We start from the raw sequence: 16,907 nt of genomic DNA, 5'->3' as shown, positions 1-16,907 counted from the left end.
TTGGTTCATCAAAAAGATGACCATGGAACAGAATAGGAAGAAGGTTAGGCAAAAGGTGTTTCATAATACTCTGGCTGGTCTTACAAGGAAACCCGCTGCAGATTAGGCAACAACATAGATTTTAGCCTTTAGAGTTTCTCAGTTTATTTAGAAATTTCAGAATGTGCCTGTCGAGTTCAAACCATTATTGAACAAAGAAAAAAATATTTGTTTAAGAACATAGGAGAATTCCTGAAAACTACAACAAGTGACCCCCAAAACAAGAGGAAGAGCTGAACTGATTGGATTGATTGGTGCAAAATCTATTTAGCAAGCTGGGCGTTAAATCACTAGCTTCTTCTTAAGTCAAATCAATCCCACCCTGAGGAAACTAACAACCTAGTCCTACTTAGATGATTATGCATTTCAGTAATAAATATTTGTAAAATATTGGAGCCTTTCCATTAAATATAATTTAAATATTTGGTCATCGTTAGTGCAATGTTTTTACTTGCCCTGATCATCTGCCAGATGATCATTGCAGTCCAGGGAGAAAAGTTCAAGCAAAGCAATAAATTGATGACCAAGATTGAATGGAAAAGCATCAACAACAAGCACGAATTGAATGGTTTCTAAATATGATGTAATCAAATACAATTACTCTGATTCTTAATCTAATTAATAACGATTGCATGAAAATGTAATTGCAAATTAAAACACAAGTCTGATAATGAGCAAGTGCCAATCTTTGATTGTAGCCAGTGTATCCCAACAGTTCGAATTTGGTAGTAAGGTTAGCCACTTTAGATGCCTGAATGTGAACACGTTTTTAGGGGTCAACCATTTCAACATTTCTAAAAGGGTGGTTCACGAATTACTGCACATGTTTTTGAGAAAGGAATAACTTTTTTAGCACCTGTTCCCTGGGATCACATCTTTTGTTTCTCTTTTCCATTTCAAGTTGTATTATTAGCCAAGCAGCAAAATAAGAATAAAAAGTATTTGCCCATTTCAATTGCATCTTTGAACAGCACTACTCATCATGCTTCTTCCTTCGATATTTGGCCTAGCATGTTCCCTAGAGTGTGCTTGATCAGATGCCGCCGCCACTCTTTTCGTCCAAGCCCGATCTCCTTTAGAGGGGGAGGCACAGATGTCGAGGGATACCCGTCGGGCCCGTCTACTTGACAGCAAAATGAGCTGGGACCCGAACCGATCATGCTTGGATGTCTAGGGTGACTAAAGAGGATTTTTCATTCGTGCCTGTAGGCACTGTTCTGTCGAGTAGCTCCTCTGATTGGAAAAAGTTTAACATTATGACCAATTAAAAAGTAAAAACACGCACGAAACAAGCATTTTTCTTCCAGTTGTGGAGCAGGCCAATTTATTCTAAATATCAAATAATTTATATCAACCTATTTCGTAGATTAAAACTCAAACATATTGACCAATATCAACATGTGCATCCTACTTTGTGCATGACTTATCACTTCGCTTACAACCTTGTATATTCGATTTCTATGGGTCGTTTTCACCGCCGTTAATCTTTCAGGGCCGAGTCTGGTCCCTAAAAATGCAAACTCTTTTTCTTTTGGTCACGCTGATTTGAGGATAAGCCCACAGAAGCCATGTGAGGTCCAATGGAAACAAGTACCAGAAAATTCTAGAACCCAGCGTGACGTTCGATTGCTCATCATTTGAAGATGGAAAGAATCATGCCATGCCATTAGGGTGAAATAAATTTCACAGCAATGAGACAGAATACACAAAGCCAACAAACTAACGTCAGATGTGTCGCAGTATTGTCTAGGGCTCAAAGTTCCATGACTCTGGGGGCCTGACACACGTGAAGCGAATGTGCCAGAACCGCTAGAACTGTTTCTTGTGGCCCCATGGATTTCATCAGCTGTATGATGCAAAGGTGATCGGGTCTCGCGGTTCTCGCGTTTCTCGCCCATATAGCCAAACAACTTCTGGTCTAGGCTGTACCGGCAAATCGCTCAAGCCTCTGGCCTGGATGATGTCACCGGCAAAATCATCATTTTCGTAGATGGCGTTGTATACAAACTTACGCAACACTTTGAGCTTTACCATTGTTTCTCTTCAACGCCATCTAAACTCAAACTCCACAAAATCATTCTCTACCACACATGTTTAAATGAAATTTATCCTCATCAAGCAGAACTCTGGAAATAATGCAAAGGGTGGATGTTTATCGCTCAAAGCACTAGTTACCGACCATTTTCAATTGTCACACCGATGACAAAAATCGGCTGTGAATTTCGGCCCTTTTCTGCCACCGTTTTATGTCACGTGGTCAAAAATGGCTATTAATGTTTTCTCATCTCATCAACGGCAAAAATCTATGTTGAAGGTTTTTTTTGGCCATTTTCTGTTAGGTGGACGGAAGTGGCTGTCAATGAATTCTTGTCCCTCGTTTATGACGTTAAGTGGGGAGCTTGGTTAGGGGACATCATACAGTCTGAGTGTGACTCGGGCGTTCAACCTACTTTTCGTTTCTGTTTTCAGGGTCTTTAATTGGCAAACTGTGATAGCCATTTAATGAACGGTTGATCGGCAATGCTTGTCAAAAATTTATCCAAATATAAATTGAAAGTCAATTCAGTCAAACTGAACTAACTTCATGGTGAAGTAATCAATTTATTTTAGATAAGGCTTACGGATTTAGTAACCCATACAAGTGGCTTTCTTCAATGTTAAAAGTGTAATTAATGTCTTGATGTGAAAAACAAAATTTGTTAGGAAATGGTCACGAACAACTAAACCCTTTTTCTGCCTGCAAGGTGATATAAACTTGTCAAAGAAGCCTTTGATTATGGTATTAGCCAAGGATTTTGAACTTGAACTCACTTATCAGCTTACGGATGGCCACAGGCGCTCCTCATGGACATGAACATTTTGCATCTTCTGTACCCTTTACTTTATCCACATTTGCATAAATACAAATTCTGTTGTTGTTACACAAATTCTAGTTTGCATTGCATGTGCATCAAAAGTTTGTTAACATGTAATCTGGTTTGGTACTTCATATTCACGAGACCTAAGCAATTACAACCCTGAAGGGCTGTACATGAAACTATGAAGCAATGATGTCTAATTTGCCAATCCTGGTATGCCCTGACTTTCAAGTTGTTTAGGCACAACATCCTTCTGAGCGCTCAAGGTTTGGAATTTGAGCCAAATTCGACCAGAATCAGTTCTTGTATCATATGAACACTTTGTACCGGGTCAACTGGAAAAGCATCCTTGGAAAATTTGGCGTAGGCTGCCCACAAAAGACAGCTCTGCTAACTCTGTGGATAGAGCTGGGACATCCATCTTCATGTAACAGGCTAAGGAAGAGAGTTGCCATCTGACTCCATAGCAAACAAACAAACAAACAAACAAAGATCCCTCTATGGTCAACTCCGGCGAGTAATCCCCCTTTGGCCCAAAAGCATATGTAAAGCATAGATTTAAAGCTCTAGGCGCTTAGATACACATTCCCGACCCGAATGTGGAGGTGTAAATCGAAAACTGGACACTGAGATTCATCGATGCCTTTCAACTGAAAAGATAATGTTATTCATTCGCTAAATTTAGTTTAACCTAACCAAGCAAAACGCTTTTCTAATCTGTCAACGGCATCCAGGCATCTCGGTGTCATACTGTCGTTTAGGGCCAAGAGATGGCGCAGGAGGGATTGGATTCGTGTGCCCTAAGAGGCTACGCCAAAATGTCATAATATAAAGTCTCGTAACATGTGAAACTGGAAACATGTTGACTTTTTATTTACTTGATCACCGCTAGACCTTCAGGATTCGTTTTACTCGTCAGACTTTGAGAAGTGCCTCTCTCCTCATTGAACATCCTGTAAGTGCCTGGATTTCGGCACAGACCGTGAATACGTTTTCAAACATAAAATAAGGTGTAGAGTATTTTCAAACCTTTGAGAGATACTCTACGGTAGATTCCGTACATTGTTGGAGAACACCAAACCAAACCAAACCTTTAACGAGCTAGATTGTGGTACATTCATCCTCAGACGGATCGATCATCTTACAATCTTACAACTTATGATGAATTGGCTCCATGTAAACTTTGAAAGAAAAGTTTATGCTTGAAATAAAGTACGCGTAATGATTTTTTGCACTCAACTAAAATTAGGGTGATAGCTGATCATCCTTTGCCATATTAATCGATTTTTAATTGCTACATGTTGTCTATAAATAAGTCAAGTATTGAAAGTTTCATTACAAAACATAGACATTATAAATAGAAAATGAAATTGCTGAGCCCATTAGGTATCCTGCTGGCGGAATCCAAATAAAACGCTCGTAAAACGTTGATGGGATCATCAAAACCAATGCCAAAAAGCTACAAGATGTATCCCACAACTCGCCGTGGGCAAGAATTCTAACTTTTGAAGTCTGTCAAAAAATTGATGTTAATCTTTATATTTTTTAAAGGAGGCCTCTCCAGGCCATGCACCATGGCGTAAGATAGACAACCTTGGGATAAGAAAATACTCCGAGTGAAGGTGAGTAACAATGAAATAACTTTTTTTGGGCTGACTAGTTGGACGACATTGGGCTTCAAAATTGCAGCTTGGTATGATTGTTCGAAAGCTGTTGCATTTTGATACTTGGGTGAATCAGAAAAGACCTGTTCCCTATGTTTGAGAAAGTCACCCTTCTTTACAATAATCCGATTTGTACAATCGAATCTTAACTTCTGGCACAGCATGGAAATAGTTAGTTTAACAACTTCGCTTAATAGCTTAGCACTTCACTTTTCCACTCTTTTGTTAAGTTTTCCTCGCAAGATGTTTGCCCTGCAAATGGAAATGTAAAATAGGAAGACATTGTCGCCTCCAAAGTATGAGCTACTCCATGTGATGGCAAAGTAATAAACGGAGTATATTTCTGTCAATACTAGTTAAAATAATAGCAATTGGTAAATCCGCAAAAAGTAATGAAAGAGTTTAAATTATCGTAGGGTTTGAAATTGTAACCCTCAGCTCGAGGAAGGCTCATTTTTTCAAGAGATTGAACTAATCACTTTTGGGGACTGAGTTTAGCTTACAAAATCAAAATTGTCATTTATTGGAATTTTGTTTTGTTTGTTTAGTATTTAGCTCAAACAGTAGAACCGAGGCCCATACGTTTTGCCGGACTTATTTACCAGGCTACTGGGAATGGAATCCTCAGTAGCTGAACAAGAACACCTTGTCATTCTTTCTAGCTTAATATTGAAATAATATCTGATCCAACAACGAATTAATTTTGCTCCAGCTAGGCTTTGAATGTAGGGTAGGTCAGGAATTTTGATCAGAAAGCTGTTCCTGTCCGACTTAGAAGATGCTTCTGGATCAACCAACATCTAAAACGTACTCTTCAAGTTCAAGTTATGAACACAGATCGGCGAATGTACTACCCAATCTCACGCAACTTCATTGAGAGGTTTAAATAGGAATATACTACTTATTGCGCAAATCTCGACCAAGCCTGAGTTTGAGAGGATAACATTTTTATTTCCATTCGGGCTTCACAGCTCAAGCTAACTTGGTCAGGAGGTCACATTTTTCATGCTGAGCTCGCATACGTTTGTCTTCAAAAATCCCACAAGAATGTGACGTCCACTGAATGAAGAGTTCTAAAAGACATTTGCGTATCAAACGAATTTGGACATTTTTTAGAACTATGGACAACTGCAATGCATATCTTTTCAAAAAGCAAACTACGTATTGCAATTTTGATTCTGATACCCACCTTAACCTTATTAAAAATGATTTGTCTTTCTGTCATTGCCTCCTACAGTACAATTTCATCACGTCAACCAACCAACCAACCAACCGCTCCCAAAATATCATGCATGTCAAGCATTCATTTCGCGATTTCCGTCCTTTTCTGCGAATCATCGCTTCACTGGTATTATTGTGCTGACATTTCGAGTTTTGTTCGCCATTCCAGTTTGGAAGATGGGATTTCTCAAACAGGTTTTTTTCCAGCTCTTGGGTTCATCCTAGACCAGTTGTTTCCCACATTACACTATAGTGTCGTATGTACCATATACGTACTGCAAGTGTGTTGGTTATCTTACTCAGGTAAACCAACACAAGTACCTACAGTACATGAACCAGTCGAATGGTTGTGTCTAATTTCGCACAAAAAATCACATTGTCTTTGTCCTTTTTGTGCTGTCCATGTTATCATCATAGTTCGATCGTGGGATCACTCTTATGAACCGAGCTCTGTAATCGGAGAAACTCGGAAATTAGCAAGTGTGCACGGACCTGTCATTTGAAACCTCATCTCTGTTTAGAGAGAGCGCCAGGAGTTCGTCCATTCTCGAATTGTAACTCTATGCAGGATTCCATCTAAATGACTGGTCTGATTGTCCTCCACCAGTCGGGTTATATTCCCCAACGAGCATCGACTGTATTTGTATACCTACATGTAGTCACAATCTAACACAAGGAAATGAGATCTCTTTGTGTTTGGGCATGAGTGTGTGTGTGTGTTTTGATCCTAGTATATTCGTGGGGAGTTTCACAAATCTGTGAATCGCGGGAAATCCCTCGTGACAGGTTTTCCCGTTTCGTTTCCGTGCCGATGCCTTTCTGGAGGAAAACAACACCCACCTGTATTTAGTAGGTAGCGCATAAAAAAAGTCGAAGGACTCATCCGCTGAATGTAGACACCACAGTCTGTACTCGATGGTATCCGCCTACCTAGAACCTTCCTCGGCGGGTAAGTGAGTGAGTGAGTGAATGAGTGGTACATGCCAAGTCACGGACATACGCACATACACACACATACAGGCACACTCGCACGATCACACAAAACGTTGACGCAGAAACCCATCCTCCTGAGTCTTGGCTTGTTTCCATCCACCAGTACCCATCGACCTCCGACGACAACGCATTCCACCAGACGCGCTTAAAAAGGTCCCTTCTTGCCGAAAACGTTCTGAATGTTTTCTTCCGACCCGCTCAGAGCTTTCGTCTAATCTGATCTGAGCTCAGTTCAGAATCTGATTCCATTGAGAAGAGTGAAGGAACAAAATTGTGAGAGATCCCCACCCCTTCCCCATCCACTTGCTTCCGAGACCTATCATGTTTATCCTCAAAGGCCTGGCCGTTTATCTGTCTGCCATCACAATGGTGCAGACTCAAGGCGACCAACTCTGTCCTTGTTCCAAGATCCATGTGCCCGTGTGTGGCGTGGATGGACACACTTATGCCAATCGTTGCTTGGCTGAATGCAGCTATGTGGTAAGGACACTCGAGACTAACTGATAGGGTCGGTCAGTCGGTCAGCTAAAAGGGTCTGCTGCACTTCATTCAAACAACAGTACACTTCTTCACCCTAATTGTACTTTCCTGTGTGATGTGAGGCCAGTTATCCAGATGCATGTGTAGAAGCTTGATTTCTATTCTTGGCGGATTCACTAGGGCCCATATGGGAAAGAATGGTCGAAGCTAAGCACCGATCGGACCTACATTATAGAGTATAGCTAGCCTCTTTTATCATCTTCGTTTCGTTTCCACAGGACATTGCTTGCGAAAACGAGTGCCCTTGCCGAGGGCGGAATTACGAGGATCGATTTGAGTTTGTGCCCCCTTCGCAAACGGCTCCCTCAGCTTGTGTGTGTCCCAAGATCTACTCGCCCGTGTGCGGAACCAATGGACAAACATACAATAACCAATGCCATGCGGACTGTCAGCCCGGAGTGGTAAGTAAGGCTTGAAACAGGAAATTTCTAAGTATAATCAAAACTTATGCAAACACACGCTTATTTTGCAATCAGATTGACTGTACGTGGTTTGTGTTACACTCCGCTATTGATGCTCGGTTTTGATTCTAATAGCTGATAGGATGTAGTAGTAGTAGTAGTAGTGTCACTATGCCTTAACAAAAGAAGTACACGACCTCGAAGGCGTGGAATGAGGCCTTCGAGCGCCAAGAATCGTGCAAGCACTGCTTTTCGGTTCTCCCTGATCCGATTGTGCGCGCCCTCTGACGGCCACAATTTTCACCCACTCGTCTTGACTGTCGTTTGTTCCATTTGCAGATTGTTAAATGCAAGCAGGCCTGTCCCTGTGGCAACGGAGGCCAAAATGACTACTATAATACGGGAGATAGGATCATCAACCCCAATAATGACTCAGCATGTCGTTGCTCCAAGATATATCAACCCGTATGTGGATCCGACGGTTATGCCTACGGAAATGAGTGCTTAGCCGAGTGCAATCCTAATGTGGTATGTCCCATACTGTCACACTACGTACTACATAGCGTAGCTTTGGATTGAGATGAATCATTCAAAATTGGTCCTTTTTTTCCTCTATTATTCCAGCGAGTCCTTTGTTATGGTAAATGCCCTTGCAACTTGGACGACAATGGTCAAACCCAGGGTTACACTCCGTTGGACGGTAATACCCTGGGGCGCTCGAGTGCTTATTACAACCAAGGGGAAAAGTTATCGAATTCCATACTTCTGATCCTGGCCTCCAAGTTCCTTCTTTGGGCAGCCCTGAAATGCTAATGAGCAGGAACGAAAATACTTCAAACACTACCTGGTACTCGTCCCATGGACGTTTCTGTGATATCCCGAATTAATTAGATAGTACGATCGTGCAAATGTCGAATCCCTTATTAAAATATGACGCACCTACAGATAGATAGATATATAGACGCCCTTGAATGGTTTCCACTTTGTGAATCTCAGACCGGAATAATTTTCCCGCTTATATAAGATATCAGAATTTCGAGTATTTGAGTATTTGACTCAAATGTACTACGTAAGCAAATGCAGGATTGTTTGCTTCGTGGCTTTCATTAATCACTTATTATTTGGATTTCAAACGCTTTTTCATATACCCCGGCAATAATACTGGCTAAACTAAAATTAATGATGAAACTGCATGCACTCCAACTTTTGAATTTCTAACTAGCCATGATTATTTGTGCAAAATCAAAAAATAGTTCTTTTGTTTCTATCCCTATGCACTGTCCACTTGATCAATCAGTCACTATTAATTTCATTTTCCAAATATTTTCGGTTCTCGCCAGTCCTTCTACAAATCTTGAATGTTAGTGCCAACTTGTCCTGTTTATTTCATACCAAGCTTTATTCAAATAAAAAGTTCATGGACCAAAACTGACATGGTTGCCGCCCTTTCATCTTTTCTTATCCCCTACAATAAATAAGTTTCAGAAAACCGTTTTAGGAACGGTAGGATTGCATTTAAGTTTGAAAAAAGTCATAGCAAAAGGACTTGATTTGATATAAAATTGTTCCTGTACCATCGTTTAAGAGCTCAGCTTGGAATATTTTAAATATTAGTACCTTTGATGAAATAGTTTCTCTTTTTTTTTGTATCAACTTGACATTTAGATTGTCAAGTTTGTCAAATCCATGTTCCCCAAAGATAATCAGCTTGCTTTTAAACACAAACCCCTTCATGTTCTTAGGGATTTAGGGAATGTTCTCCCCTGAAAATATTGCTTTTGTGTGCTCATTGTGTTCTGATTTTTGGAATAAACAAAAGTTATCAGTTGTTCTAATCTCACGTATGGTGAATCATTTATGACAAGCTTAGGGGGTGTCATTTAAATTCTGATTTTTGTTTGACAACCTTGCTTCATATCATGATTTATGAGTTCATAGATCATTTTGAATATAGGAATATTTTAGTCATCGATGATTAACAGAGAATATTGGCCTTTTACAGGTAACTAACTGCAAGTTCAAGAACTTTATGATTACACCACTCAATTTCAAAGACCTCGCAAACTTATGAAATTGTCCTTGATTGACACTTTAAAGATATAAAAATCATTTACACTGCTTGTTCCTGCTAACATACGGTAAAGCAAGCGTTCTTTGGCACACGAATCCTCTGATCCGATCCTGAATGTAAAGGTTTCATCTGGAGCAAAAATCATATTCTAGTCAAAAATGGACACGTAACTTCAAAAGCAAACTCAAATGAAATTTTTGGATCTAACAGAAGGGATGTGGCAATCAGAAAGGAACATGGATTTGTATTTATAAATATTCTACCTTGGACTAAATGAATAAAAAAACTGATGGATACAGATATTCAAAGGAAGGGGTGAGGAAGGGATATGGGGTCATCTTTAGCCTATCCACAGCCCCAAGTTAATTAGCATCAAAATGCATTACAAAAAGAAACAAGTCACATCACTGGCTAATGGTCTCTCATAGCACAGTAGTATTCCGGAATTGGCAAAATGCTGATCCAGAAAAGCACTCCTCTAAGCCTGGACAAGGAACAACATCGAGGCATTCTCGGAGCAAAGAGCACAAGCTTAGGGTTTCATGCCTAGAATACGAAGAAAAGCAACAATAATAGACTTGAAAACATCTCAGTAGAAGCTTCATCATAGAGCCGAACTCTCGCATTCACCCTGAGCTTCAATAACAACAACTCGGATTATTCATAGATTTCTAGACACTGGATGTCGGACGACCGACCACTCGGCTGGTAAAACAGTACAATAGATGGTCTCCTGGGAATTGATCACAAACCGGTTTATTGCACTGTTTAGCCAACCGAGTGGTCGGTCGTCCGACATCCAGCGTCTAGAAATCCATGGATTATTGCACATACGAGAATAGCACTCACCACGTCCAAAAGTCGCACTTTTCAGATTGGTGTGTTCGACAGAGTTGCAGACATTCAGCGGGATCCGAGGAAGTGATGAAACTGATCACGTGTTCATTGAGCTCCACGCAAACCTGGTCCTCAAGACACCATTCACTCCGAACGGACAAGAACAAAAGACCCAATATGAAACAAACCAAAATGGGAGCCTTCATCATCCCCACCACCACCACAAAGTCTTGTAGGGTATGTGCATTCGTACTTTGGTTACTAGGTCATGACGACACGCGCATTGAAACTTTATTGAAGATAACACGACAAGATTGTTTTCACACATTGTATGTACTTGAACATACCATAATCATACAATACATACGAACACACTCGTACACACTAGCTGCATTACTTCCCATTGCCGTGGACCTCGTCAGCCGGTTCAGTCTCTATACTTTGTTGACTGCCGCTATCTTCGTAGAACGCTGCCTTGCCCCCCGAATCCTGCCTTTCTTCCGGCCCTTCCAGGCCAAACGGGCCCTCGGAATGAGGGGCGGGATCAAAGGCCCGGTTGGTTGCCCCATAAACCTGATCCTTGCCCTCTTCACTCAAGGGGGGCCGGCGGGTGGATCCCGAGGTGCGGTAGAAGGCCGAACCTTGGCCCTGGATATCCAAGAACTCCATGAAATTGTACAACCAAACTAACACGATCAAAACCAGAATGACCACCAAAACCAACAGGCCAATCATCACAATAGAGAGCACGTTGGTTTTGTTAATGGACAGCCAAATGTCTTGTAAACTTTCCATGACCGCTTCTTCACTCGTATGGGAAGAAGTGCCGTGGGTCCCATTGATATCCATTGTTGTGCTGCTCCTCGACAAGGCTTCAGATCGGTTGCGGGGCGGGCGTTTAATAGCATCCATGAGGTCGGTTTTTAGACAGAACGCCGAAAAGTAGCTCTCGGATTGACCGGTTTGGAACCGATGGTGGCCTCCACAGGACACTTGGTCGCACTTTTGATTGCAAAACACTCTGGGTCCGACCTTATCCGGGTCAATCAATCCAGTTGATCCACACAGGCAATCCAGACCGCGTTCTGGGTTCCAATTCAAAAGGGCGACGGTGGAATCCGGGTGGATCAGATCACAAGTTTGGAAACAATCACTTGGACGGGAAAGACTTTCGTTGCTTTGGAACTCGATCACATTCTGACTCTCCGTGGAGTTGGACTTGGTTAACGATATGGCGATACACCCGACAAAATCGCCTTTTTGATGGTGGTCACAGATCTCACAAAATACGGAAGAAATGAAAAATCCTGATACGATCACAATGATTTGTACGAGGTCCATGTTTTCTGACTGAAACGCAAAAGTTGTGCCATTTGTTCCAACTGTTTCTGTTGTGTGTGAGAACGGGAACGAGTCTTTGATTCCTCGATTAGGAATGAACAACAAGCACAAGTGTGATGATGAGGATGGGAAAATGGAGGAGTGGTACTACTACTACTAGATACTAGATACTGTACGTACTTGTGTGTACTGGGTAAATGCATGAATACGAAAAAAAAGACTCGATGCCTGTCACGTCTCACATTCATAGCAAGTGTCAAATGGAGGCTTGTGACCAACGTCAGCCTTGCGTCCTTACCTGCACATTGAACTAAGGCTGGCGAGATCCTCGGAGACAACACGAGACTCTGAGTATGGCCACTGATATTGACAGTATATGCTATACTTAGCCAAGTTATACTCGAATATGTGTTAATCGAGATCTGCTTTCTATGTTGGTCCTAAGACTAAAGCGACAAAGAAGTCGTGACATCTGAACGCATGGAAAGGTCTCAGCTTCCATAGAACATGAGATGAAGTTCTCAGATAAGAAATAATTGATCTATCTAACAAGAAGCAATTTCACTTGAATGGCTTGTATTCACAAAGTCCTTACAAAGCTCCGTGAGGATTGGGCATGGTTTTATTCGACCTTGATTCTCTGATCGGATGAGGCATTGACCATGCTTCCTTCGATGACTTTCCACTTATCCATTAGATTTTCAAACATGATTGGGTAGAATTTGTAGCTCACGTACCAATATTTCGGACAGTCAAACACCACTGGTCTGAAGAAGAACAAGAAATGAATATGATATCACGTCGTAATTTGACGACTTGACACGTTCGCAAAAAGATACATGTTTTTGTTGTACCTATTTTCGGTCAGCGACACTTTCTTCTTTATCAACGGCCAGGACTTTTTTGTGCATGTCTCCATGAGACGATTTGTGAGATGCTCCAAATATTTCACGCTCTCTTCCATCTTCATGAAGCCAAAAGCCTTAATTTCCAGGTTCAAACGGTTTGTGAAATGATTGTAGAGCAAGTTATCGGCCACCTGAACAGTGGACAAAAAGTCGAGCTCTCTTTGCGAAAGTATTATCTGAAAGCATAATGGAGACCACAATGATTGGCCCTCACCTGACCAAAAAAAATTGACTTAAAAAGTAAGCTCTAACCGGCCACTGTTATGGCCAATTAATCGGACATTTCCAGTCAAATCTTAAATATAGAAGTCTTAATGAAGGCCAATCGAAGTTATTGGTCCCTGGGCGAAAGCGATAGGCCTTGTTCCACTTCAATGAAAGTTATTTTTTGTCTTGAAGCAAGTTACAAGGTTGGGATTTATTTTCATTGGCTTCAAGAACATCTTAGCCTCTTTTCTTGATTACTTATATCAACATTTAGAAACGTGAGACTCTCTTACCCTTTTCGAGTCCCTTCGTTTCCTAATGGGGGACAAAGTTGCTTGGCTCAAGTCAATCCCAAGGCGATCCGCGAGCAACACTAAAGAGTGATTCATCCAATTCTGGATCATGACCAGGTCGAATTGCTTGTCCAGTTCCTTGATATGCTCTTGAATTAGATCGGGTGTTAACGAATCCGGATAAGGCATCCCCAGATCATAAGCCTGTTGGTTCCATGGCGCCTTTTCCAGATGGCCAACATCCGGATGGGGAACGTCGTCGATGAATTGGGCCAAAAACTCGGAGATGTTGTCCGTATGAAATGGATACTCGTGGAACCTGCTCTCAAATTGCTCCCAAGGTTTTCGTAAGGACGTTAGGAAAAAGCAATCTGGTCCCATGAGGTCTCTGCAAGGTATGTACGTAAGTGTCAACGTGCAACGTGTATTTTGAATCTGGTCCCGTGAACCAAGTCTGATTTGGAAACCACCTGGGCACCTTCAGGTATCGAGCTCTGTGAGATGGAGTCAGGTAATTGTATAAATCTCCGTTTGTTTTCAGACACGTGCACAAAACATGGTCGAAAAACACGGTTTCTGATAACATTCAAAGAACATGGGACAATCAAAAAGCATGGAATAACAGGGAAAAAATCTACCGATGTAAGCGGAACGAGATGAACAGGTGACATGGGTGTGAATCACAGAACGTGTACACAAAAACATATGACTATTTGCTACTTGACATGAAAATGAGGTTCCAAAGTCGCTAGTCGTCACCGAGAGAAATAAACGACACATGCGATGTCCAGATTGCCATTCATAATACTTAATGCTCATTGGACAAAATATGTCAGCCTTTGTGTTACATTCTTACATACTATACTTCATTCAAAGCCATTTTCGACAAACTTTTTTTGTGTTGGATTACGAGGTTGAGTGAGTGACTAACAATCTTCCAAATTTCATTTTTTTCACTTTTTCAAGTTGTGCCTGAAAATGATGCCCAATATATTTTCAACAGTCAGCCAAGCCAACCCTAACAAATGTATTTCAACTATCCCTGTGCCTCAGCGGAACAATGATCTACTTTCTTTTGTGGAATAAAAAGACAAACTCTGCCTTTTCTATCGTATTGGTCTAGCCTTAATGAAATCCATTTTGTTCATTCATTCATCCACTTCACCTCTCCTTGATCTCTAGTCAGAAACCAATTCACCAGTTTAGGTAGGTAGGTATACCTTACCTGAATGCTGAGTAGTTCCATATGGCGTGCATGGCGAAAATGTCGTACTTTTGTTCCTTCACATAGAGATTGTGCCAAGGAGACAGCTGGAGATCTTGAACTCGGAAAGGCCGTCCGGATTGATAGATCCCGTCCCCATCGGAGAGCGGGGGTATCACAAAGTTCATCTTCTCGCGAATCCCATAACGAATCAGCAGATTGGTTAGGGCACTGGAAACAAGAAGGAAACACCGGCAGACAGTTATTGGCACAATGACCACGCAATTGTGACCAGGGCCAGTTCCTTACGATGAACCGGTTTTGTGGGTCTTCAAGAAGGCCACTCGGGGTCGAGGTTTGGAAAAAAGTCCGGCTCTAAAATCGAGGTTGTTGGGGAGCCATTCGCGTAACCAGAGGAATTGCAAAGGAAACAACATTGACATCAAGATGACCACGCACAGGGAACTGGGCCCAAGTTGGATCGAGAACCATCGGGACAAACGAAACACGCCGGATAGAATCCGATGGCAACGCATGACTCTCAAATCCTATCATTTGCGTTTGCGATCGAGTTGATTCGACCGAATAGACTGATTGGTTGAAGAGTGAACGACGTCACATCTGGCAAAAACCAGGACAAATGTGAACATTTCCAACTCTAGATGACATCCATATTGCAAAAAATGATCAGAAAAATTAGCATTACATTTTTCATGGATATCGCACCAAAGGCAAATAAATGTACGTACATGCTTCTTCTCCATTGGATCTCATTCTTCGAGACCTTTAATCTACTATAGGGGTAGGCATTAGTATGCGTATCAATATTATGAGCCATAAGAAATTCCAATCATTCAAATGCTCTCTTATTACATTACAAGAAGAGATGGGGGCATATTGCAATGGCATGTTTTACATATTTCATATTTAGCGATTTTCTTTGCACATTTTCAATCTTTCGGGGTAAAGATTACATGACATCAACCAAAAAGATGTCAGCATATATTCTCGGGAAGTCATTGGCGTACTTTTAAATACCAAAGACATTGTAAAAAAACGAAGTGCAAGTCACGTTATTACACACAAAATACTTTTTCAAGGCTTCAAAAACTAAACAACAAAATTGGAGACTCAAAAGAAACAAAAATAGTCTTAAACAGCTCTTCCGTCTAAAAAAGTTTATACGTATGTAAGTAAGAAAAAATGTGGCACTTCATAACAAATCTCAAATAAAGGAAAGTACGATGAGCATACCCAGTTGAAGGTGGGTAATAAGGCTTTTCAAATGTGTGATTGGATATATCGCACGTTTAAATCCAGAGATAGCATCACGATGCTAACTCTGTACAAGTCGATTTTCCAGTCACATCTTGAATATGCTTCACCCATTTGGGCTCCAATGAGTTCAGCAGGTTTGCAAAAGGTCGAACAAGTCCAAAGATATTTCACAAAGAACATCATAGGAATGAGAGAGCTCTCATAAGCTCTCGTAAGAAGGTACGAAAGGCATCTCATACTGTACATTTTCAAAAGCATCCATGAGCTTTGTCCCAACCCAGGATTTAGGGTCAATTCTAGTGACCGTAGAGGCTTAATGTGCATTTTGAGAGCACCTTCAAGTCCTCAAGAATCCAGGCTAGTTATGACAATGAAGTCCAACTTTCTTCTTTTTCGGGCTCCTTCATTGTTTAATTTGCTGCCTTCAAATATTCGTAGGGCGTATGTACGCGTGGATCCGGTAACAGGATTTAAGTCAGACTTGGGCAAGTTTTTGAATAAAATTCCCGATCACCCTTATATTTAAGGGATAGCCAAATCCGCCAACACTAATTCGTTGGTGGATCGAATATCATATTATGTAAAATCAATACCTTTTTCCGTCTTAAAGTGCTGGGGATGCCATTCCCAGAAGCGGCAAGGAAGTCTGTGAACAGCCATCCTAGATGAACAAATTTTTCTTAGGATAAATGCTCCCCAAAAGATTAAGTGATCTTCCAAAAAATTGTGGCGACGTTCCTTTTGTCCCAATTGAAGTGTCAAAACCCATCAAAAATAATTTTTGGCTTATTTTTTGTACCATATCCGCGTGACCACAGGGAATTCAATCCCCATTAGTCCAAAACGATATATCTATTATTGTCATTGAACTCTATTTTCGCAGAATATCTTATTCACCAAAAAATTAGAATTGGCCGGATTAACTGGCTCGTTTAAATAGGGCTGATCTGGAAATTTGCTTACTTGCTTATCCAGGTCTAAATTTAAGCTTGGTAAAAAATCAATGCCTCCTTAATTTCTTAAAAAGATATATTAGAGGAAAGCAAGTTGAA

The 16,907-nt window shown here is 41.1% G+C and overlaps 2 protein-coding genes across 3 annotated transcripts; one reads left to right on the top strand and one right to left on the bottom strand.

The window, feature by feature from the left end:
- The first annotated feature begins 6,364 nt into the window (after positions 1 to 6,364).
- On the top strand, positions 6,365 to 9,556 carry LOC131886375 (ovoinhibitor-like). Of its 2 annotated transcripts, XM_059234680.1 has the most exons (5): positions 6,365 to 6,731; positions 6,803 to 7,255; positions 7,534 to 7,716; positions 8,056 to 8,244; positions 8,341 to 9,556. In XM_059234680.1, the coding sequence occupies exons 2-5, from the start codon at positions 7,097 to 7,099 to the stop codon at positions 8,527 to 8,529; spliced, it is 720 nt and encodes a 239-aa protein (XP_059090663.1). In that variant the 5' UTR covers positions 6,365 to 6,731; positions 6,803 to 7,096; the 3' UTR covers positions 8,530 to 9,556. The 2 variants fall into 2 exon arrangements, with proteins under 2 accessions (XP_059090663.1, XP_059090662.1); XM_059234679.1 differs by having other exon boundaries at positions 6,365 to 7,255.
- A 447-nt stretch (positions 9,557 to 10,003) lies between these two features.
- Positions 10,004 to 15,188, bottom strand: LOC131886374 (galactosylceramide sulfotransferase-like). Its single transcript, XM_059234678.1, has 6 exons — positions 14,887 to 15,188; positions 14,599 to 14,808; positions 13,374 to 13,761; positions 12,820 to 13,049; positions 10,637 to 12,732; positions 10,004 to 10,333 (listed from the first exon to the last, which is right to left on the bottom strand). Exons 1-5 carry the CDS (start codon positions 15,111 to 15,113, stop codon positions 12,588 to 12,590), a joined length of 1,200 nt encoding a protein of 399 aa, XP_059090661.1. The 5' UTR covers positions 15,114 to 15,188; the 3' UTR covers positions 10,004 to 10,333; positions 10,637 to 12,587.
- Between the last annotated feature and the right edge of the window lie 1,719 nt (positions 15,189 to 16,907).

The sequence above is a fragment of the Tigriopus californicus genome, chromosome 9 (genome assembly GCF_007210705.1).
Source record: "Tigriopus californicus strain San Diego chromosome 9, Tcal_SD_v2.1, whole genome shotgun sequence".
NCBI classification, from domain to species: Eukaryota; Metazoa; Arthropoda; class Copepoda; order Harpacticoida; family Harpacticidae; genus Tigriopus; species Tigriopus californicus.
The sequence above is the reverse complement of the archived record's forward strand: the minus strand, read 5'-3'. Positions and strand labels throughout refer to the sequence as shown.